The 22921-nt window shown below is 42.2% G+C and overlaps 2 protein-coding genes across 3 annotated transcripts; both read left to right on the plus strand.

Annotated features, from left to right (window-relative positions):
• The first annotated feature begins 357 nt into the window (after window positions 1-357).
• snrpe (small nuclear ribonucleoprotein polypeptide E) lies at window positions 358-3069 on the plus strand. Its single transcript, XM_056437493.1, has 5 exons — window positions 358-521; window positions 1079-1105; window positions 1197-1259; window positions 2540-2618; window positions 2860-3069. Exons 1-5 carry the CDS (start codon window positions 468-470, stop codon window positions 2919-2921), a joined length of 285 nt encoding a protein of 94 aa, XP_056293468.1. The 5' UTR covers window positions 358-467; the 3' UTR covers window positions 2922-3069.
• Window positions 3070-3688: 619 nt separating this feature from the next.
• Window positions 3689-18378, plus strand: LOC130208099 (cell division control protein 42 homolog). Of its 2 annotated transcripts, none has more exons than XM_056437018.1 (6): window positions 3689-3773; window positions 9351-9494; window positions 9840-9912; window positions 11125-11234; window positions 11603-11800; window positions 16712-18378. In XM_056437018.1, the coding sequence occupies exons 2-6, from the start codon at window positions 9390-9392 to the stop codon at window positions 16799-16801; spliced, it is 576 nt and encodes a 191-aa protein (XP_056292993.1). In that variant the 5' UTR covers window positions 3689-3773; window positions 9351-9389; the 3' UTR covers window positions 16802-18378. The 2 variants fall into 2 exon arrangements, with proteins under 2 accessions (XP_056292993.1, XP_056292994.1); XM_056437019.1 differs by lacking the exon at window positions 16712-18378 and adding an exon at window positions 13918-16034.
• Window positions 18379-22921: the final 4543 nt, after the last annotated feature.

The following is a 22921-nucleotide window of genomic DNA, read 5'->3' on the forward strand; positions in this document are numbered from 1 at the left end:
ACAAATATTAATACAAAAGAACTTACCTTCGTGATGGGGACTTTCTACAAGCTAAATGACACATAGATGACAAATGCAGAGCAGTCCTTTCAGCATCCTGTAGTGGCTGAGAGCGGAACAAGGCTGTGGTGACCCCAAACTTTTGACGGGCAGCGCATTATCAGTTGTGAACAGATCGCAATTTGTTGTCAATACCCTTTTTTCAAACTAAAATGTATGCGTTTACACATAAAATATTCCAGTCTGTGGAGCAACAAGTGGCTGCAGTGATTGCCTCCCGCCCGCAGGGGCGCTGTTGCAAATCAATGCGACTCGTTTTGCTATAACCGGAAGCAGCACGCGGGAGAAAGACCGCCATTCAAGCTAAAGCAACCTCACAACGTGAGCGTTTCGTTGCCGTGCACTCTGACAAAAAAGGTGCAATTTTTTAAAAACCAAATACCTTCGGCTGGTATTTTCTTGGAAGAATGGCGTACAGAGGACAAGGACAGAAGGTCCAGAAGGTTATGGTGCAGCCCATTGTATCCTTTCGTATTTGACTGCGCCGTTTAATTGCTTGCTACAATAACTTAGCAGCTAGGTTAGGCCAACCGGTGTCGTTAGCTCGCTAGCTTGTACTTCCTTCCTTGTGTTTGAGCTCGCTCTAGGGTTAGATAACTACATGAAACCATTTGTCTTAGTTTCAAAATACCGCGGGGCATTTACACGAAGCAAAATTGCCGCTGTGGGGTACGTTGCAGAACGTTCCCCCGTGGCACGCCGAGCTGCATTCAACATGTCCGGTATTCTACTTGCGTCATGTGGCTTTTTGACATAAAGAATAAATGTTGCTTTGATTTGTTGTTCGATATCTAACTTTTGTTTTAGGTGAAGTGCCGTCCGTAAGTTATCGATTGATCCATTGACTGATTACATCTTTTTTTCTCCCTATTGTTCAACGTGCTCCGGCGTGAAGAAATGTGAAATGTCATCAGGCAACATTTTCAGTAGCCTGTACAATAATAACCCGTGAAAAATGTTAGCTTGTGTTTGTGTGTTTGCTCTTGAACCTTGAATTTCCTTGACTCAAATGTATCAGAACCTAATTTTCAGGTATCTACAAAATGTAAGTATTTAACAGTTTTTATTTATTTCGGGTTTTGTTTTGTATGATGTGTGGTTGAACTGGAATTCTCTTCTCTCGTTCTCTTTCCCAGCGCTCACGGATCCAGGTCTGGTTGTATGAACAAGTCAACATGCGGCTAGAGGGCTGCATTATTGTAAGTTTTTATATATATATATATTTTTGCAACACATGGGATAACTTAATGCCTAGCCTGGAGGTCATTCTGAGTCTTCATCTATGCAGAATTTGAGAACTTTTGAGAGTTTTTCGCTTAAGGAACAAATGCATTTATTTTGTATATTTTCTATGGTCATAGGTACTCATTATGCAGACTAGCAAATGGAAAATAATAAATCCTGTATATATTAGATTACTGTATACACCACATTAATATTGCAGTTGGTTATGGTGTGACACATTTGACATCTACAATTCAAATTTTTTGATTGAAGCGCATCATGCCTATGCTAGGTTCACAATCGCGTTGCACAAAACGCGTGAGTTTGTCCAAGAGACCATTTGCCGTGTTCACATCAAGAACGTTGCGAAGCTCCGCATGGGGCGAGACTTATCTCTCTGGCTTGTAAATAGCGTCATTTCCTTCATCCACCATGGAATAACTAACCACTAGTTCTGCTTTATACTTGTTGAGGACATCCCATACACGTCGGAGCATCTAACACCCTCGTGTTTGGGTTCATAACATCACCCGTTGGCTGACACAGCTCAGTTACTTTCACCGATTAAGTTAACTGTTACGTCTGAAAGACTTCCGCTTCCAGTGCTACAAGAGCGGATCATCTAACGCCCTCGTGTTTGTGTTCATAACATTATGTCATATATATATTTATACCTAACATCACCCGTGCCTGTGTTATTCTCTGCGATTCAGGTCCTCATAAGAGGTGGTATTAAAGAGTTCCAGGTGCCAGCAAACCGCAACGATAAGTTTGTCCGTGTTCTGATTCAACAACGGCGGGACAGAGATGACACGCAGTGCAACTCGAGAGCTGATTAGCCCGCTTTGTGAAATTATCGCCTCAACGATTAAATACTTCAAGGGTCGAAAATTGCGGCGCTCGGAAAAATGTTGCGTCTATCGCAACCATGCGTGTCTGTACGTTGACTTTGCATCGGATCTCGTGGCACGAAAAAATTAGCGCATTCGGTGTAAACACGGCATACGTGTTTTGTTAAAGGACTTGTGTGAAGTTCCTGTTTTTGCTCTCGGGGTTGATGTTTTTGACACCTGTCAACAAACTTGGCTAAACTATATACGTAATGCCTATGTTCAAATTTCATAAACGTGCACTTCCCGGGAAGTGGTGTCGTATATAAAGTGGAAACGACAAATTTCTGGAATTTAGGATGAGAATTCGAAAATGTTGATCCACTGAAACTAATTTGTGGCCAACTGTTCCGTCTCTCTTGAAGGGTTTTGATGAGTACATGAACCTGGTTCTAGATGACGCCGAGGAGGTCCACATGAAGACCAAGAACCGGAAGCCGCTGGGTAATAAATGCATTTTTGATGTTTTGTAGCTTTTTCTCTGCGTTCATCATTGATTTTGATATCACCGGCTGCTAATATGATGATGCACAAATGTTACATCCGTGCAACTGTGGCTTAGTGGTTCCCTTTCGTCTGTGGCCAACTCGATGGTCCAAAAGTGAAGTGTTGCTTTGTATCTATTTCCAACCATTATCTTGCTCTTCTCATCTCCACTTTTGTTTCTTCCTCTTGTGTCTCCCAGGGAGGATAATGTTGAAAGGAGACAACATTACCTTGCTGCAGAGTGTTGTGACTACTACTTAGGACAGTGGCGACGCCTACAAAATCCTACCTTTTCATCTTTTTTGTGTTTGCAAATTGGCATCGAGTGCTTGTTTATACGACATGAATATTGTACTTGATTCTTTCTAACACGTGGTTATGAGAATAAATCCTTTTTTCTTTTCTTACAGCTGTTTGTATTTTTGACTTATTCCACTAAATGTTTATAACGCCACACTTTTTTGCAGAGTAATTGGGTCATTAGGCTAATGTGCCATCTAGTGGCAGACCGCACTATTGCAAGGTACGTATGTAGGTCAAGCTTCTCCAACTCCAAATAAGAATTAGATGTGACTGTTTTTTGTTTTGTCTCCTATAATTTGACAAACTATATGGTGACAAGTAGATTACTCTGGCACCTTGTAAAAAAGGCGTAACGTTTTTTTGGTGAGTTAAACATGAATGTAGATTGAGTTAAATGTGACAAATCGAGTCGAGCAACAATCTAGACTGTCCATGTTGTGCCTTGAGGTGTTTGTTACCTATTCCCACCTTGAAATAACCAATCATTTATTGTAACATAGATGGGACCAATGCAATGAGTGTAACACTTGTAACTTCCTCACATCTAAAACTCTTCAAACGGCACTATTTAGCATACGTTAATGTTTGTTTTCTTTCACATGACCATTTGGGCCGCAGGTTAAACCATCTGTTTGCTTAGTTTAGTATTACTGTTTTTGCTGTAAAAAAAGGAGCCCTGTTCTCTTTAAATCGATTAACGTAATTACGTGGTACGGCACTACGCACGCAACGTGTCCCTGTTCTGTTGACTGGGAAGCCCCGAGCGCGGAGCTGCCAACGCCCGGCGTAAAGACACAAATAGAGGATACGGTACGGAACATTTTGGGTTTTAAATGCATATTGGGCTGTAACTGTGATTTAAATTTCATATATAATGCCGTCAACATCTGTGCTCTTATACATGGGTTGTGACTTTCGAATTAAAACAGGTCATTCGACAACAGCATCCGCTAAGGTTAGCTCAGTTGGTTAGCTTGGCAAGCTAGCTGGCTAATCGAAGAGGACGTTAGCAAAGCACTGACAGCCCCATTTCACTTCAAATGTATTGTCGATGTAATTGTCGTGATAATGTGCTATACTTTTCAGAAATAACGCTAAAGCAGTAAATGGCACAATACGCTGCTGGTCACTAGCTTGCGGTTAACTGGTTAACTAGCTGAATGAAAAAAAAGGCGTAACAAACGCTCGGTCAGCGACGCTTAAAAAAATATTCTAAGCATGGTCTCGGATGATAAAATGGTTTAATGTAACGTAAATGTTTGTGTGCTAGCGCGAATGTTTACAATACTGACTGGGTTATAAAAGAAGAGGGACGGCTATGGGAGTTCGTTGAAACAGCCGACCGGAAATTAGGCCAAAATACTGCAGCTAAGGCGTCCGAGCTAACGGTAGCAATAGCACTCGGCTTTGCTCGCCGATTGTTCCTCTGATGTAACGTTAGTTGGCTTTAATTGCCGGTTTACATACAGGCTGGTGGTAGAAATCCCACACATCACTGGCTGTCTCATACCTATGAGACGTTTCACTAATGTGAAAGAAAATTGTCCTCTTGAAGACCGCGAAATCTTTGTTTCAGGTGAACGCTCGACTAATTATTGAGGAATATGAATTAGTGGCGGTCACAACCTCCCACCATGAAGGCGCGAGGGTTTCATGGCTCGTTTCTGTGCTTTCGTAGAAGTAATGTTATTACACTTCCACTGGCAGTGCACGCTGGTCAGATCCGGTGAGCTCATCAGTCTTTCAAAACTTCGTCATAGACGCAGTGTCCAGTTTACAGAGTTGTCTTGGTTTACGATTCACGTGGAAATACATCATCAAACTGATATTCAGCGGCTTTCACTGCTATTCTTTAAGCTGGCCCTGATTACTGGCCTACAAACACAAATCGTGGATTAAGCATACAGGCGTTATTGCAGCCAGTCACCCTCTGTTGCCCATGGCCATCTCTCACTGCTTGTGCTCGTCTTTAAGAGTTTGTCTAATGAGTCAGAACTACTCCCATTAGAAGAAGTTTGACGCTGTCCTCTGCCACATATTGTTCTATGAATGTAACTGCGATGAGTGCAGTGGAACTGGTAAACGGATTCCTCCAGACAATGGCAGTGCTTTTGCTTGCTAAACAGTCGGTTTAGTTTGTGCTTAAGGCCAAGCTTTTGTTGAAAAAAAAAAATAAGTTGTATGTTGGAAAGTTGAAGATCATCCAAATACACAACCGAAGAAGGGCACATCTAAAGTTAGGGTTTTAAAACAACACTTCATATGGCTGCTTTGCATCGAGATATGTTGGATGCATTCTTTGTAATTACAAACTTCCCTTGTTTGTGAGAAGTTTACTGAGGGGTCCACATTTTCCCACCCCTTCTTCATGCAACAATAACCAGTAGAAGTAATGGATGAATGACATCGATTCGGTCTGTGATTTAAAAGAAGTTCCTTATATTCTTTATTATTCACTATACACTGCAAATAAATAGTTTTATAGTATGACCAACACTGCATTGGATAACATTGTAACTGTTACTCAACAGTCATAATATAATGCTGCATAGTGTAATACACATAGGCGTGTATTTTCTTGATCATTAATATATTAGAAAGGAACTGATTTGTGAATGGATCGTGAAAAGGATTTCAGTCTGGAGCTGTGTTGTCAATTATCATTCATAACAAGCAAATAGCAATTGACCAAAGTCCACAATTCAGGTTCTTAACGATCATCAATGATGGTCATCTTCAGGGACTGCCGTGATTCCGATCTGGTAAAATTAAGATTTTTCTGTTTCCCTGTTTCCAGCACTGCACATGAAAAGAAACGGGGGTTCTCTGTCTTAGTGGAGTCCATTCAGAATGCAAAGGGACCTCCATAGCACCCTCCACTTGTCCTGCAGAACGTACCATTATAAACACGCATCAGCAATCATGTTTTGAACACAGTTATGGAACTTACCCACAACGGCTTATTGTTTGTAAGCAAACAAAGCCTTTATTGTCCCAGACGGATGAACCCGACAATATTAGACATTCTGTTTCTCATTATTTGCATACAGAGTTTCATTATCTTTGGACTTTGTGTATGAAGGATGGCTTAATATCGAAGTCTGCCATGCAAATGGCGCCTTCTCTTGATTGTGTCTAGTGGCAGTCTCTAACTTTTCCAGTTTAGTCTACAGTGGTGGAAACCTCCTTTGAGCGTTAACGGAACCTTTCGTCAAGGTTGCAAGCTGTTGAGTCTGCGCCTCCATCTGGGCTGCCTGCACAAGCGTAATCTATCAGTTGACCAATACCAGAAGCAGCTTTACGCTTTAATCTCAAGTTTGTTTTTGGTATTCTACCACCGCGTCTAGTCCGGGAACGTGTTTATCTTGACCAGGTGTTTCTTGATATCGTTTGCTGAAGAAATGCATATCAATGTGTTCCCTGTGTTTCTGCGGGACATCCACCTGCACCCTGTTCCCAAGTTTAAACCACGTTCACACTGTAACATTTGGCGACTGCAGTTCTGGCCCCTTCTGCTTCATTCAATGCCCCCCCCCCCCCCCCTACTGTGGTGCAGAGCTCCGCAGTAGCTTGGCACCGACGGGGGAATGCTGCGGCCCACATACTACATATAGTGTGTTGTCTCTAAATGCACAATGCACCAAGATGCACCACATTGTTGCAGACAATGATTCGCGGTCAACTTTCATTGTTGTTTGTTTATTGTTTCGATTGTCTCGTACGCCTTTTTTCACTGAAGGCATTTCGACAGAAGCACATAAATGTGGGCTGCGACTGAAGATTATTTTCATTATCTGGTGATATGCAGTTTATTTTCTCCATTTATCGTAATTGAAAAAATTGGGGGAAATTTCGTTTTTCAAATAGATTTTACGGTTCTGTTTTGTCAAAACCCAAAGTAGAAAAATTAACTGTAATTGGAAAGATCAGCAGCTGGTTTGACACTTTAACGGAATTCTGTGTCGCTGCATTAGTTTTCCGGGGATCCTTCGTATGGTTCACGGTCTGGGACCCATGAAAAGAACAAAGCCATCGTTAATGTCATTAGGAGCACCTGTGCTCTTCGTACTATCAGTCAAAATGACCGTGTTGCTGTTTGGATTCAGACACAGGCTGTGTAATGATCGCTCGGCCTTTACAGCAACTTTTACAAGCAGCTTCTCTTTGTGCAGCCAAGTTTGCCCAGATCCTCGTGTTTCGTTTCGTCAAACTGGTCTCCTGCTTCGCTGAGAGGGGAGACAGGAACCACCTCTTCTTATGAACTGTGTTGGGCTCAATTCTGTGAGCTTTTTGAACCTTTATTTCTCAGCAGCATTGAACATAAACCTGAAAATACTGACAAGTTGTGACCGTGTTTTCAATGCTTTATTATTTGTAAATATCATCAGGGATCATATGGTGTCCGGCTGTGCTATCAATAAATATAACAGATATTCAATTATGATTTTCCTTTTTAAAGCACCACTATCGGAGCTGTCTGCTGGATGGCTGGACATTTAAACATTTCTTACTTTCTTACTTTTTCCCCCCAAGCCAGTTAAATGTCTCCCTCATGTTGGACGTGCATGCATACGCTATTTTACAAAAGCATGACTGTTTTTCTCTCTCTGGCCGGTTCCCCACTTGGTTACTATTTTCACCCGTCAGGGGGGTACTGTATGCTCTAGAGCAGTGGTTCTCAACCATTTGAGAGTAAAGTAGCCCTCGTGAAATACCCTTCCAGCCAAGTTTACACCTAATGTAAATTCATTATCTGAATTTCATATATTTTATATTAAATCAGACACTGCTTGCACATCGCTGTGTATTACATATTTGTTTCCACCAAAAATGCTTTGCTTGCTTGGTTGAACAAATATTTCACAGGGGGTACATCACCAGAAAAAGGTGGAGAACCACTGCACAAGAGAACCCTGGTTCATATTGTGATATCTACTGAAAAGTAAATGCAGGCAGCAGCCAGTCGGATGCTTTGAGGCCGTCGCCTGGGGATGTCCCTCTAGCCAGCTGAAACCTCATCTGAGTTTTGGTTGTGAAATGCGGAGGTGTTGCATCAATAACTCCTCATTTCACAAAAAGCGACAGGGTGTCTGACAAGAGTTCAGCTCAAAATGGTGTCCTGCAAATAGATATTTGAATAGTTAGACATTTTAACGTGTTTTTTAGGAAAGATTTTATGTTGTTCCATGACGTCTTTTACTACTAGTGTCAGACCAACACTCGTATGATTTGATTTCCATTCCGTTTCTTGAAACATTGAGTCGAAAGGAGTCGACCCATATCTGGTGTTTTCCCATAATCAGGAACGAGCATCGCCACAGAATGTGCAACGCCGGTTGAACGGCGCACATTTCTACTGTCATTCGTCCAGCTGTGGCTCCTCCCCAGGGTTCGTACGGTCATGGAAAACCTGGAAAAGTCATGGCATTTTAAAATGGTAATTTCCAGGCCTGGAAAAGTCATGGAAAATACTTAAATCACAAAAGTTTTGGAAAGGTCATGGACATTTGTTATATTCACATGTTCATTTACGTCGAGTTTGAAATAATTCATATGTTTTTGAAGGGAAGACACTCAAATTATAAGCCGGCATACGCCAAGTCCAAACAGATGGATTTGCACATAAAGGATAAAAGTTTGATTAAAAGAATAAACATTTATATAAGTGTTTCTAAGAATAAACATGTATAGTAATGTTTATTCTTTTAATTAAACTATTGTCTCATTCATTTGTTTCATTTCAGGTATATTGTATGCTTTGTAATTCTCATTGCTTGAAAACTACATTTTCAAAAAGTTTTCATGTACACACCGAGATTTCAGTTTGGTCATGGAAATTTGGTTAAAAGTCCTGGAATTTCATTGGTCAACATGTGTACGAACCCTGCTTCCCCTCAATCTCTTGAAGTAAAATAGACCCAACTCATTTGGACATCTAGACACGGCCATTGACCCGTTGATCCATTTGGTGATCGGGGAGGCGAGGTTATTGATCTGTGACTGGACAGCGTTATTCCCCAATAAACATGTCAAATAGATAATTTCCTTTTTATTCTGGGCTTGGATCTTCTACATTTTCAGACGTACATTAAGCTAAACCTTTATAGCTACGGGTATGTTGAAAAGTGCTTTTACCAGCAGTTCGTAGACACAAATGAAAATGCCACCTGGTGTTGCACTTTCCAAGGTCTCCCCGAGAAATGTGTTTATCCCGATCCCACGCTTCCTCCCTTTCTGTGTGTCCTGTTGACATAACGTATCCATGCCGTCCAATGCAGCTGCAAAATGTTAAACTGAACACAAAGGAAACAGAAAATATGTTTGTCGCAATAAGCGGTGGGTGCCATCGGTTAATGAAGTTTCCTTCTGCTTGTTTGTCTCCCCCAGATCTTGAATGAGTAGCGACGACTGTAAAACACAGCAGCTATGCAGACCATCAAGTGTGTTGTCGTCGGGGATGGTGCGGTGGGTAAAACCTGCCTGCTCATCTCTTACACGACAAACAAGTTTCCTTCTGAGTATGTACCTACGGTAAGTGGTAGTTCCCATGCAACGCGGTGTTTCTTTGTAGCTCTTTTTGTTATTTTTATACAAAATTAATTCGGCCGTAAATCCATTTCATAGTGTTCATGTTTCTAGCTGCTGTTCTTATGTTACTAATATTTAATATTTGTATTGGAGTATGTATAACTAAGTGCTTAACCATGCTTGGCCTCTCGCTGCGTGATCAAAGTAAAACATTTTGCATGCAGCTATCTTTAAAAGATATTGAAAAAGCACATTTTAATAACATTGCCTTATTTGTCAAACTCTTCAACACATGTTGTTCACTGTTGAGCAAATGAGCTAACCATTGTTTTCGGGTCTGTGCTGTAGGTGTTTGATAATTATGCTGTAACTGTAATGATTGGAGGCGAGCCCTACACTCTGGGCTTGTTTGATACAGCAGGTATGCATTTCTTATTCCACCCTACACCTACTTAGTAGTTCTGGTCATCCAGGTTAATGTCACTATTTCCTCTTAAGCAATTGTCATTATATACCACTACAAAGTGTTTCTGTGATCTTAAAATGTTCAATTGAAATCATGGGGAAAACTTTCTTTTATCTTCTATCCCCACGTTAATATTTGTGTTTGTAGGGTGTGGGTTCAATGTTTCCCGCTTTTCTTTTTATCATACTATGGTCAGTGGACCTCGGGCCCTCTTGGGGGAATACGGGGGAAGGCCCCCTCCTTTTTAGAAACAATGTGTATTTTAAAGTTGGAATGAATCAATCTAGTTCACTTTAAAAAGCAAAATAATGAGATTAGATTACACATTCCAACACTGCAAGAGCACAAGACTCTTCTTGTGCTCTTGCAGTGTTGGAATGTATCTAAGTAGATTTAAACAACTTAATTAATGTTTTTGAATATAATTATGAGGTACTTGTACGTTATTTGGGTTTTTCAATTTTATGTAACTTTATATTTTTAAAAATTTTGAAAAAGTCATGGAAATTTGTTAAAATCACATGTTCATTTACACCGAGTTTGAAATAATTAATATATTTTTTAAAGAAAGACGCTCAAAATATAAGCCAGCGATAGCTGTCAATACGCAAAATTTTCTACAGTTTTCATATTTATACCGAGATTTCAGTTTGGTCATGGAAATTTGGTTTGGCGGCTGTAGCTCAGTGGGGTAAGAGGGTCGTCCTGCAGCAAACCCAGGTTTGTCTGTTCCCCCCCCCCCCATTAGTTGCAAGTCGAAGTGTCTGAGCAAGGGGCAGAACCCCCCCCCAGTTGTTTCCCCGAAAGCAGCCAGCCTGCATCTGCTCCTTAAAAACTTAGGATGGATGTTAATGAGAAACTAATTTCCCCTTGTTAATAAAAATAATATAATCTTAATCTTTAAAGTCCTGGAAATCCATTAGTCAAAATGTGTAACAACCCTGCATGTTAACTGGAAGCTCGGCTTTCATTCTACATAAAGAGTTAAAATGTACTTTTGTTGAGGTCTTATTTTGCCTGCATTTGATGCTCTCTGAACTTCTACTTCAGTAGAATCCAGGATTTAGTGTTTTTACACTGCTCTAGTGAACTTTAATCACAAACACAGGTTATATATGAATGATCGCCAGACAGTGCGAGTTAAACCTGTTTGTGTGGTTTCTCTAGGTCAGGAAGACTACGACAGGTTACGACCTTTGAGTTATCCCCAGACGGATGTCTTCCTTGTCTGTTTCTCCGTTGTGTCCCCATCCTCCTTTGAAAACGTCAAAGAAAAGGCAAGTCAAATGCTTAATTCTTAATTTCCTTGCCGCTTTTCTTTTCCCCCAGTCCTTGAAATATGGACGCTTCCCTTTTCAATACGGAGACTTCTATTTTCCTAGATAATATAGTTATAGTATACACTTCAAGAACATTTATGTTAACTTTAATAATAACAATGAAATGTATATTTCTAACAAAGCCGTAGTTTCTAATGAATTTTTGTGTGCAATATTTTGGTGTTGGATCTGAACATTCTGACATCCACTAACAGCCGATCAAACTTTAATCCGTGCGGAGGGAAGCCCACGAATAAGAAACCCAACGTTAAATGCTTGTGATGCAGCGTGTCGGCAGTTGTGTAACCCTGTTTTTGTGTTTCCAGTGGGTTCCAGAGATTACCCACCATTGTCCAAAGACCCCCTTCCTGCTAGTCGGGACTCAGATCGACTTGCGGGATGACCCATCCACCATAGAGAAACTGGCCAAGAACAAGCAGAAGCCCATCAACCCGGAGACGGCCGAGAAGCTGGCGAGAGACCTAAAGGCTGTGAAATACGTGGAGTGCTCAGCCCTCACGCAGGTAATATATATGAATATACGCTGTCCCCCACACACAGACACACATATATACATATACACACACACGACTTACATCTTAATGGCAAGAGCTAAGAAAAAGGAGGAAAGAGGAACATTGTCCCCCCTGGCCTGTGCACACTAGATGAGTTCTAGATGTTGTTGCTAATTATATATCATCAGGTATTTTTCATATAGTTTGTAAACCTTGCCTCAGACCGTAGGGCATCCTGGTTTCTCTGTGTTGGGTGTGTGCTAGAATCTGTAATCCTCCAAACCCTCAAAGAGAACAACACTCATGCTTTTTGGCAGAGGCGCCATGGTTGTGCAGGCGAACCTTTAACGGGAATTCCAAGCTCAAAATACCAATAGAGCACGTACATATGGAGCTGTTCAGGTTATCGTTAGCTCAACAAACATGGTGCGCATATCGCTTAGAGCAGTGGTCAACAAGATCCCTGACCTCTGCCTTGGTGACAGGCAAGATCTACCTATTGAGGCGTTGAGAGAAAAGGACTGTCCAGACTCTACTTACAACTTGAGGCTTTTTATTTGTCCTAATTGAATGAAATCAAACACCTTTGTCCAGCTTTCAAATTGATTGATTCATTTTAGTGCAACATAAAAAGGAAATTATTCGTTAACCGCACACAATATGAACAAGAAAAAACACATTTGCAATAAGCAGGCTGGATGAACTACCAATATTAACACTGACAACATATTTGAGAATATTTTTACATTAACAATTACGTTTCACGAATGTAAGTGAATAAATAGATAAGCACTATATACCCACAGTGGACTAGAATGGACACATCTACATCCGACAACAGAATCTGCGCCGGTGAAGTTCGGTCTCAGGCAGTTTACTCGACCGGCGCTCGCTTTCCGCTCCAACGCGATTTCAATCTGAAGTTGCTTTCGCGTTGCCTGTGGAGTGTCGATTGTGAGCCCTTCGGTTGCATGCCCTTATAAGGAGCCGACGGGGCATTTCTGTGTGCAAATCCAGGTGCACGAGAACGCCGGGTCAATTTAAGAATCCTCATTCGGGGGAGCACAGCTCAGAACCCGTCTGCCGGCGTTCGTGAATCAGAAGGAGATCTTGTCTGACTTTGGTCTTCAGTAAGAAAACATTTCAGAAAATGGTCGAGAATGGGGCCCAATGGGCTTCTGAATTTATTCATATTTTATTTTGGGGAGAGACAGGGCAAGTCTCTGAGATCGATCGTGATCGCGACCACTGACTTAGAGATTGTGACGCACGTTTATTAATTAAATCCGTCGGAAGATGTTCTGATTGGATGTCGTCCCTGTAACAGGTGGGCGGAGATTTGAGAGTCAATTTATGGTCAAAATGTTTTAAATTTGAAGTCATTTCAACATACATGACTTCACAAGGACAAGTCAGCGTGAAATTATATTGTTTTCATGGTTTGATTAAATTGTCAACGTAATATTTGTAAAAAGTTTGACTATTATATTAACGTTAAGTTAAATGCACCAAAAAAAACATCTTTTATTGATATTTCGAGCCCTGGAATTGTAATGGCCACTTAGTGAATAGATCTAATGAGTTATATGCCATCAGTGGGAATGTTTAAGACTAAGAGTAGCCCAGATGAATTACCATTATTACCATTAGCAGTGTGGTACTTGTATTGTCATGTCTGCTTAATAAATCAGTCGGTGGAGTTCATCTGCTCAGTGTTGAGTCTTGAGTCCTTGTATTGTCATCGGTAAACGTCCGTTAGAGACCGAAGGAGGGAAACGAGCAGAGGGACCATGACTCACAGGAGGACAGATCGGCCTCACTCGGGCACGAGAACAATCGTGTTGATGGAGTCGAGGTGGAGCCCCCACCTCTCTCCCCTCCCCCTCCCATCGCTGCTGATGTCATTTCCTGATTCTTGAGGATCTCACGTGCTGCGTCCATCGCCCGCCGGTCAGCTCATCGTCTCCCGTGCCCCTCCTCCATCCGCCCGTCCTGTTACTCTCATACCGTCTCTTTGCATTTCACACAAACACTGCCCTCCTCCTCATCCTCCTCCTCCTGTCTGTCTTTCTGTGTTTGCTATTGCTAACTGTGCTGTTGTTCTCTTCCCTCTCCTGCCACTGTAGCGAGGGCTGAAGAATGTGTTTGACGAAGCTATCCTAGCTGCCCTAGAGCCTCCTGAGACGCAGAGAAAGAGGAAATGCTGTATATTCTAATGTCTCTCTCCGTGCCACCGCTCCTCCTCTGATAGCCATCTTTCACTCAGTCACCCCATCTTTCTCATTTCCTCTTCCATCTCCCCCTCGATGTATTTACACGTGCCGCATTTGAAACGTCGACCTGCCAGCGCTCCAACTCCAGACCCCAACTCCTCCTCTGCATTGCAACGTCTCTCTGTCTCACGGCCTGCGTCTCATTGCTTCGATGACTTCACTCGTTGCCTTTTCTAACCCTGACATTCGGTTTGGTTTGTGTTCTCCTCTACGGCGCGTCTTCCCCTGGAGGGATTTCCATCTAAATCCTCACCTCGAGGTGAGCAATGTGTCAAATACACTCGATGTATTGGAGCTTGATCCGCGGTGAAGTTCGTGACACTATAGCGATAACATCGAGGACAAAATGGTCACGTCTTGTTTCTAAGCCGCCGGCTCCAAGACTTGCGTTGGCGTTTCGCATCCCGCTCTCTCACGCAAAAACAAATGAGTGAGTCAGGGGGTAGGTTTTTGTTTTGTATCCAGGAAGCAAGCAACAGGGAAAGACTCGCCAAAGCAAGTCGATATGTATTTAGTTCAGTAATTGAAGATGTCAGCCTCCACTTTGATGAAAAAAGGTCAAACTAGCCCCTGCCTTGTTTATCCGAAGCATTACGGCAGGAGCGTAGGCGGTGAACGCAGTTTATATATATTGTGGCAACCCGGGGGACTTGAAGGTGAGATTCTGAATAAAATCAGGAGATTCAGAGACGTAGCGCAAAATAAAGTGTCTTTTTAATAAAACGTATAGGAAAAGGGGGGAATGGGCATCTAACGGCAACAAAGGATTCTTCCCGGTCGGGGTCTTCTCTCCTGTTCAGGCTGCTCTCCCCTGATGCCTTCCAGTGGAGGGTAGATATAGTCTGTGTCTCTCATCAGCTGATGGGCTGCAGGTGTGACCACTCCCATGTGCCAATTGGCTGTAGCACCCTGTGGATCACTTCCCCCAACCTGAGCTTTGGGATCCGCCTCCTGTGCCCTGTCTGCTCTGCTTTGCCCCCTGTTCTGCCACAATATATATATATTGTATAATGCGGCACAGCCTGAACTTACCCAGTTACCCAACCCTAACTTCACCACTGTATTATTCCTAATTGGCCTCTGGCCAACAGCAGAGTGGTATGTGACTGAGGATGTAGGATGTCATTTGGGATGTCGCCGTTGTTTTCGTCAGCCTCTCCCCTCTGTGTTGTAGTCGTAGTCAATGTGTGGAGGGTTTGGACCAGAAGGAGGGTGGAGACCTCACATGGCTCCACAACTGAGATCGATCTCAACCCCGAGACAGAGCTTCCATTTTTAATGCTAATGTATATTTTCTTGTACTACTGTTGATACTGTTGTACCTTGATTAACCAGGCTATGGTTACATGGAGGGCTTTTATGTACGTGAGTCAAATATAGGGAGTGTTTGGCCGTGTCAGGGGGGTTAAGTTTATTTTCACTTCCAGTTTTCTTTTTAGGAGTAAGATTATGTTACTTCCGGGGCGAGTTGGTCCCCATCACTGGAACAATAACCCTGTTGCATTACACCAAACTACTGGCAGCTGCAGTTATTCTACAGTGTATCTGCTGTCATCTACAACAGCGGTAGTGTATTACTGTAAAAATGCAAAGAATATACTCTTTACACGATGATACCGTCAGCTGTTTGGTGGCCATTATGCTCCATGTTCAAACTACTTCCATAAACTGATTTTTATTTTGACTGTATAATGCGTTAAAGTTCTGTGGATTGTGATCTTTACATGATTATTATGCTCTTCTTTCATCCCTGTTTCCAAGCATGACAGAAGTCCATAGCTAAAATCTTTCTTTCTTACCTATTTTGGCCCAAACTTTCTTTACATTTAACTGTGTTGAACACACTGCTGTTATGAAAGTCCAGATAATAATAATAATAATAATAATAATAACAAGAAGAAGAATAATAAAGAAGCTTTAATTTTGTGAAATTACCTGTGAAATAAATATTAAAGGACAAATGAACTTGCTCTCCTCTCTTGCTCTTTCTTTTTCCAGTGCTTCGTCAGAGAATTTAGTCGGGTTAATAAACTGAGTTAAACTGCACCAGTTCATTGGTAGTGCAGCTCTGGTTACGTCACTTGACCAAGCTCTTTGTGGTGGTTTTTATTTTACTTATTTGGTATCCGGATGGCCTCTTGTGAGTAATTCAGCAAGTTGAATCCATTAGAAGTAGAAGCATTAGAAGTGAAACAGGCAGGCGTGGAATGTAAATGCCCACTTGTTCATTTTGGTTTTGTTTTGCGTAGCGTGGGGGGGGTGGGGCGTGCTTCCCTTTCCCCCCTCCGCTTCCTTGTTTGTCTTTTGGTTCCAGCTGCCACCGGTCAGCTCCACTCTGCGCTCAAGCCTGCATGTGATTTGTCTTCATCCCTGATCCGGCTCACACGACTCGACACATTTAGTAGGAATGTTTGTCGCAGATCTGATTTGATGTCCTTGAAATGATTTCCATATTTGTTGAATTTCTGTTGTTGCACATTCCCCCCCCCCTTTCTTATGACTTGCCACTGACTGTGTTCTCACTTTTGTTATTTTCCCTCTCTGCTTTAGCGGTCATTGTTTATTCCCCGCCTCCCTTTCTGATTGACCTGTGTGTTTTGCGTTGTCCATTTCAATTGAGCCTGTGCTTGTGTGTTTGTGTTCACAGAAAGGCCTAAAGAATGTGTTTGATGAGGCGATATTGGCTGCGCTGGAGCCCCCAGAGCCCAAGAAGAAACGCAAATGCGTGCTGCTATGAGAGGCTCTCACCTTTTCGAGTGCACACACACACAAACACACACATACACACACAGACACACGCACACACGTACATGCATCTTAAAAACACACAGAGTCTCTACCCCTCCTTCCTCCTCGCTGTGCTGCGATTGGTCGTTGGCGTTGCCCTCCACAGAGAAGACGAGAAAGAAAGAAGGTTTTCCATAATTCTCTGCAATAATAAGAAGCTTCGGCCCCTGAGACCCAGCTGGGCTCCGAGGGCGGCGCGGCCTCCGTCAGAGGTATCCGGACACCGAGCTCACGTGCAAGTAGAATTCGCCCCGTCGAGCTTTTGATAGATTGTTTTTTTTTCTTCTTATTCTGTCAGTGTTGTGGCCCGATTGACTTTTCAGATGCCCACGGATGTGAGGCCGGCCCCTCTCGGCTGCTCGATCGGTGGCTGCTCACGCTTGAAGGTCCCCCCCCTCCCCCCCATTGACGAGCACAGTCGTCGGCCGATCCCTGCATTTCTTTCTCAGCGCTACCAGAAGAAACGCTAACAAAAGTCGTGTTTTGTTACTTTTTTGCCAACCCCCCCCCCTTTCCTCCTCAAAAACATGACACGCCTGAGCTATTTATTCCATGTTCCGCATAGATGCGCTCCTAACCACTATGGAAAACTGTAGGTCTGATGGGACCCAGCAACTCAAACCTCCACACAGCTCTTTAATTGAATTAGTCGAAATCGCCATCGAGTGTCCATTTTGAGCGTGGTGACCACTTGAAGAGCATAAAAAAAAGGCGACCATTAGTAAAAGGAATGGGGTCTTTTTAAGATGCAAGGAACTTAAACAGTGTTAGCAGAGCAAGTGGTGTGCTCTTGATGCTTTGCCGTGGGGGTGGGTAGACCAAGGACGGGTGAAGCAGGAGGCTGTTTTAACATGGTCGTCACCTCGCACTTGGAACGGGGACAGCAGAGCTGCACTGGCAGCCAAATCGTGCCGAGTCATCCCTGAACAGCTGATGGATGAATTTCCAGCAGATTTCTGTGACGCTGTGAAGGGCCGTCGGCTCTGTTGTCCCGGTGCTGCGTGTCGCCGGGCCTTGGTCTCTGTTCTAAATGATAGGTTCAACAGATGTAATTATAATATAAGCTGGCACACAATGTTTGATGTAGGCTCCGGGTGTTTTTACCAAACCATTTTTTTTTCTTTTTCTCTTCGTTATTTTTAGTTTGTGCTGTTTTTTAAAATTTTTATATATATATATATATATATAAAAAAGGTTACTTTCACTCCTTTTACATTTAGGGGTGGAAACTCATGTAAACTCTTCCCTGCCTGTTTATACCAAGAAAATGCTCTGATTGGTTTAGTTGAATAAAAAAATTTAAAAATCCCCAACGACAGTCTGTTTAGGTAAAGATGATTTGTGATCAGTTGGTTCTTGTTTTTCTTTACTGGTGGCTTAGAGTTGGGTAAATTTCTAGCCCAAGTCAGTATAATTATTATAACCCGTTGTTGTTTTGGTGCAAAACCAAATGCTCTGTCGAAAGTATTGGTTATTTGTATATGCATTCTTTAAAAAAATATTAAACTTATACCTTAATTGCCTTTACCACTTGTCTGTTGCCATTCTGTGTTTATTGTGGCCAATGCACCGTTGTATAACCAAACTATGATTACCATGACGAGAATATTTTCTTATTTTTTTCCTGTATGTTAGTTTAAGAGAGTGAGTAAACAAAGCAGATTATTGACCGAGCACATGTTATTTATGTATAACTATGTTTATCGAGCAATTCGTGGACCACCGCATCGATGGTTTGATTTCCATCACATCTGTCATGGCGTGTTCAGCCAGCAGGAGGCGCTGTCCATCCACACTCTGGTGTCGGTTACACAAATTGGGATGAATATGTGGTTAAATATCTTTAAATCATTTAATGCTTCATTCACATTCATAACTACAGGGTTCACTTAGCTGAAAACAGATTTAGCAGTTTAAGCTCCACCTCTTTTTTAAGTTAAAGATTTTAAAAAGATCTCTTTCTTAGTTGGTTTATGGTTATTGAATTGTGTTGGCAGAAACACATTGCAGTCACACTGTATGAATACACAACAAATCCCTTTAAATTCTGTTCAAAAATCCAACGTTAGCTGGACGTCAGGATTACATTAACCAACATTAAGGAAGCCACATTTGAAAACCACTTAATGGATAAACAATGGCTTTAGTGATATAAATAAAGAAACGTGATATGAAAAAGTCACGCATCAAGGTATATGTGCTCAGGGACAAGAAAAACGAACTTGTTTATAACCACCCATAAACTACAAAATACAACAATTCACTCAGAATAACGACTCAAACAAGCCACGTGATTAACTACGCTAACGACTCACGTTACTAAAAAAATTAGCAACGTAAATTTTGTGGTGTGTTTTTGAACAGTAAGGTGTGTCAACGTGTTCTGAGAAGAACCGAAAATACAATTATGAACAAGAAAATCAGAGTGATATGTCCCCTTTAAAATTTGGGAATACAATCAAATAAGAATCGTGGCTATTCTGTCCTATTCATCATTACAAATGTAAACTAGAACATGGGCTCGTATAGTGCCTTGTGGTACACCTTTTGTAATTGTTTTACCTCCATGTGGTTTGTGGGCCATGTCAAAAACACATTTCCTATCTTTGTGTCTGTCATCATCATCACTTTATGGAAATCAATATCAATTAATTCAATTCAATTCAATTCAGTTTATTTGTATAGCCCAATTTCACAAAATTTTGTCTCGAGTGCTTTGCTTTACTGTACACACATCATCCCTCTGCCAAAAAACCTCACGGGACAGGGAAAAAAACTCCCAAATAGGGAAAAAAAAAAAAAAGGAAAAAGGAGAGAGGAGAGGAGGAGGATCCTACAGATGCAAGATGGTGATGCATGAGAGTGTATGTACAGAAGGACAGATTTAGAGTTAAAAATGAATAATACAGAGTGTATGAATAGTTCATAGTAGTTATAGTTCATAGATGGCACGATGGAGATCCATCGATCCATCAGGCAGATGGCGAGGAGGAGGAGGGTGGGTCTCAACACAGGACAGTGGCGTAGAATTGGACAGCCCAGACGACGACAGGCAATCAGATAGATCGATGCTCAGATGGGGCGTCCGGCGACCCCATGAAAACCAGTCAAGGGGGAGAAAGCAGAGTTAGTAAGGAAGTGAGAGAGAGAGAGTGAAAAGCGAGAGAGAGAGAAAAGAAAGAGAGAGGATAAAAATCCTAAACTCTCTATCAGAGCATCCTAAAACGTCCCCGGCTGGCTAGCTATTAGCAGCAGTGCAAACCAAATGGACCCCTAACCTGTCCTGATTCAGCCTAACTATAAGTCTTCTTAAACGAGGTAGGAAGTTGTACTCTTAACGATAATTAAAGGCTGCTTCCCGGACTGAAATTGGAAGTAAGTTCTGGCTCTAGAGACCAATCTACTTCGCATTTCTCTGAACTACACTCTAGTGGGATTAGAAGACTAGTAGTTCTAGTTTAGAGTGAGCGAGTCTAGTCTTATGCAATGAATATAGACAAAGATATAAGATATGATGGATTTTTCCAAAGTAGTTAAAAGAAGGAGATTTAATTTTGAAAGTGAGATCAGGATTTTGCCTAGGCAAGATTCTGGATCTCTTGTTGATTAGTTTGATTCTTCAGATTTAGATGCCGAGAGGTTGCAGTAATCCAGTCTGGAGGAGGGACCTAAGAGATTTAATAGTTCTTAAGTGAGCAAGGCACTAATCCAGTCTGCAGTAATCAGTTTCGAGTTTTGAGACAAGATTTTCTTTTGTTTTTGAGACAAGATGATATATTTATTGAAATTTTAGTAGATGTTAGAGTGATGATGAAAGGTAGCTTTACGTGGGAGTTACGAGACAGTTAAAGACAAGATAGATCCGTGATAGAGCCCAGATTGTGTACATTCACAGGGCAATGCAGAGGCAAATCACCAGATAATTGATCTCCATTATTTACTTTCGTCTTGATTGTTTTTTAATTCTTTGCAGCGCATCCATGTTTTTATCATCGAAGTTTTGATGTTTTATGTTTTTATGTTGATGGCTCAGTTTTGGTTTTACATTAAGGTAGTTTTTCTAATATAACAATGAAAGTTTATTTTCTGTCAGTGTTATGAATTTTTATGGAGTGTTTGTGATATAAAAATTTAATTGAAGCAGTATGAAACCTAGTGGAAATAAAAACTGAGATCGATCTGTGAGGCCATCGTTACAAAAATAACGGTGGATCTCGAATGCCAATCGTTTACAAATACAAACTGAGATCGATCAGTGTGGAACTATCGAAAATTAGTGCCTGCCTGAAATTGTCATCGATGCTCCAGTCTCGGTGTCTGGTGCAGATCTGTCAAACAATTTTACAGAGACAGGTAGGTCTGCCAAGACCAGGATCATTTATTTCTGCCAGTTTGCCCTCTTTGTGTCATTGGTATTTTGTAATCTGTCTGCCGCCTCTCAAATTCTAAATTTTGATGTAGAAATTGAAATAAAATTTGCCTATATGATAAACGGATGGAAGGAGAAGGGTTTTTCTCCAGATGGGCTTCTTCAGGAGAGGAGAGGAAAGTTTCACCTTTCTGTAGTTCAGTTATACCTCTGGATCCAGAGAGGAGTTCTTCTAGGGGAGACACCTGAATTAAGAGAAATAGCAATAGGCCAGCAAACAGTTAGCCACCACATACAAGCCATAATTAAGCAGTCAAATATAGCACTGATAGTAGGCTATCCTATCAGTTTTATGTTCAACTTAAATCAGTTTGGCCTCACAGCTATACACACACACACACACACACACACACACACACACATACACTCAGTATAGCACCACTATCACTTTCACAGATGTCACGGAATTTCTCAGATGCCACCAAATGAGGATGATATATCCCGGGTTTGGTGAGCCGGATCATCTAAAACGAACGGTTTTGGAGTGCTGCTTGCACCACCCAGCGTCTCTCCACCACGACCCTCGGCCCCCACCCAACCCCCGAGAGGTGTTCACACATTCCCCACGTTTCTGGAGTGCTGTCTGTCAGCGGCCTCGTTCCACAAAAGAGACACTGACAGCTATTAATTATCACGGAGGTCAAAAGAAGGGCATTCCTCTCTGCTGAAATATCGGTGTGCGCGCACGACGCACACACACACAAACACAAACGCAGAGAGACACACACCACCTGGCCGTCATTGGTCTTCATCGTGTTTTGACAAATGAGGCGAAATATTTGTGGCCCTCCGAGATCGTCCAATCACCATGCAGCCTGGACCGAGGAGCCAGGGATGGGAATGTAATGATCAAGCAACCTCATTTTAACTACCTGACACACACACACACACACACACACACACACACACACACAATGCTGGCACAGAGCTGCCTTTGTGTGCTGCAGCCACTTTTGGTTGGCCTTTATTTTAGGTGGCTAAAACACCTTGTTGATGCTGCCCCCCCCCTGCCACAACACATTTAATATTTTAGAAAATCAGTTTAAGTAGGATAAGTGAGGACATGCCAGTCTGACGAGAGGGAGGGGGTAATTAGTATCCAAGGGATGTTCGATGAAGAAATTAAGTTGTTGGTTTTTATTTATTGAACTATTTTGCATCCGGTCCATGAATGCAGTAATTCCTCTATTTCATACTTCTCATTCCTCATAACCCACCATGTTGTGGTTGCACTGTGCTGCCGCCGTTCCAAAGAGATGAGCCTCCGATGAGAGGCAGAGACGAGCATTGCTCTCCTCGCCGATGACCTTTTCAGGGCGACCATCAAGCGACGCCACCGCTGGTCACGGCGAGGACTATTGTGATACACCGAACACACACGCTCCGACCTCATTTGGCCCGCATGCACACACATCTTTGGGTGTTTAGTGTTCAGGTGTGATGGGAAAGTTCTTTGCAGTTGGGCTCAAATCTCCCCCGATGACAGACACACGGCTATAGTCATCCATGAAGAGAGAGAGAGAGAGAGTGTGTGTGTGTGTGTGTGGAGACGTAAGCTCACAGTGATCCTTCATACCTGCATCCAGAGATGAAACTGTGGCAGCTTAAGCCTGATCCACCGTGTGTGTGTGTGTGTGTGTG

This window comes from Pseudoliparis swirei, chromosome 18 (genome assembly GCF_029220125.1).
Source record: "Pseudoliparis swirei isolate HS2019 ecotype Mariana Trench chromosome 18, NWPU_hadal_v1, whole genome shotgun sequence".
Taxonomy (NCBI): Eukaryota; Metazoa; Chordata; class Actinopteri; order Perciformes; family Liparidae; genus Pseudoliparis; species Pseudoliparis swirei.

What these genes read in the sequence shown, in the direction of transcription:
- snrpe (XM_056437493.1), top strand. Translation starts at nt 468, where the DNA reads ATGGCGTACAGAGGACAAGGACAGAAGGTCCAGAAGGTTATGGTGCAG. An exon ending in AGGTTATGGTGCAGCCCATT is followed by an intron (nt 522 to 1,078) that starts GTATCCTTTCGT and finishes CAAATGTATCAG; the next exon opens with AACCTAATTTTCAGGTATCT. An exon ending in TTTTCAGGTATCTACAAAAT is followed by an intron (nt 1,106 to 1,196) that starts GTAAGTATTTAA and finishes TCTCTTTCCCAG; the next exon opens with CGCTCACGGATCCAGGTCTG.
- LOC130208099 (XM_056437018.1), top strand. Translation starts at nt 9,390, where the DNA reads ATGCAGACCATCAAGTGTGTTGTCGTCGGGGATGGTGCGGTGGGTAAA. An exon ending in CTTCTGAGTATGTACCTACG is followed by an intron (nt 9,495 to 9,839) that starts GTAAGTGGTAGT and finishes TCTGTGCTGTAG; the next exon opens with GTGTTTGATAATTATGCTGT. An exon ending in GGGCTTGTTTGATACAGCAG is followed by an intron (nt 9,913 to 11,124) that starts GTATGCATTTCT and finishes TGGTTTCTCTAG; the next exon opens with GTCAGGAAGACTACGACAGG.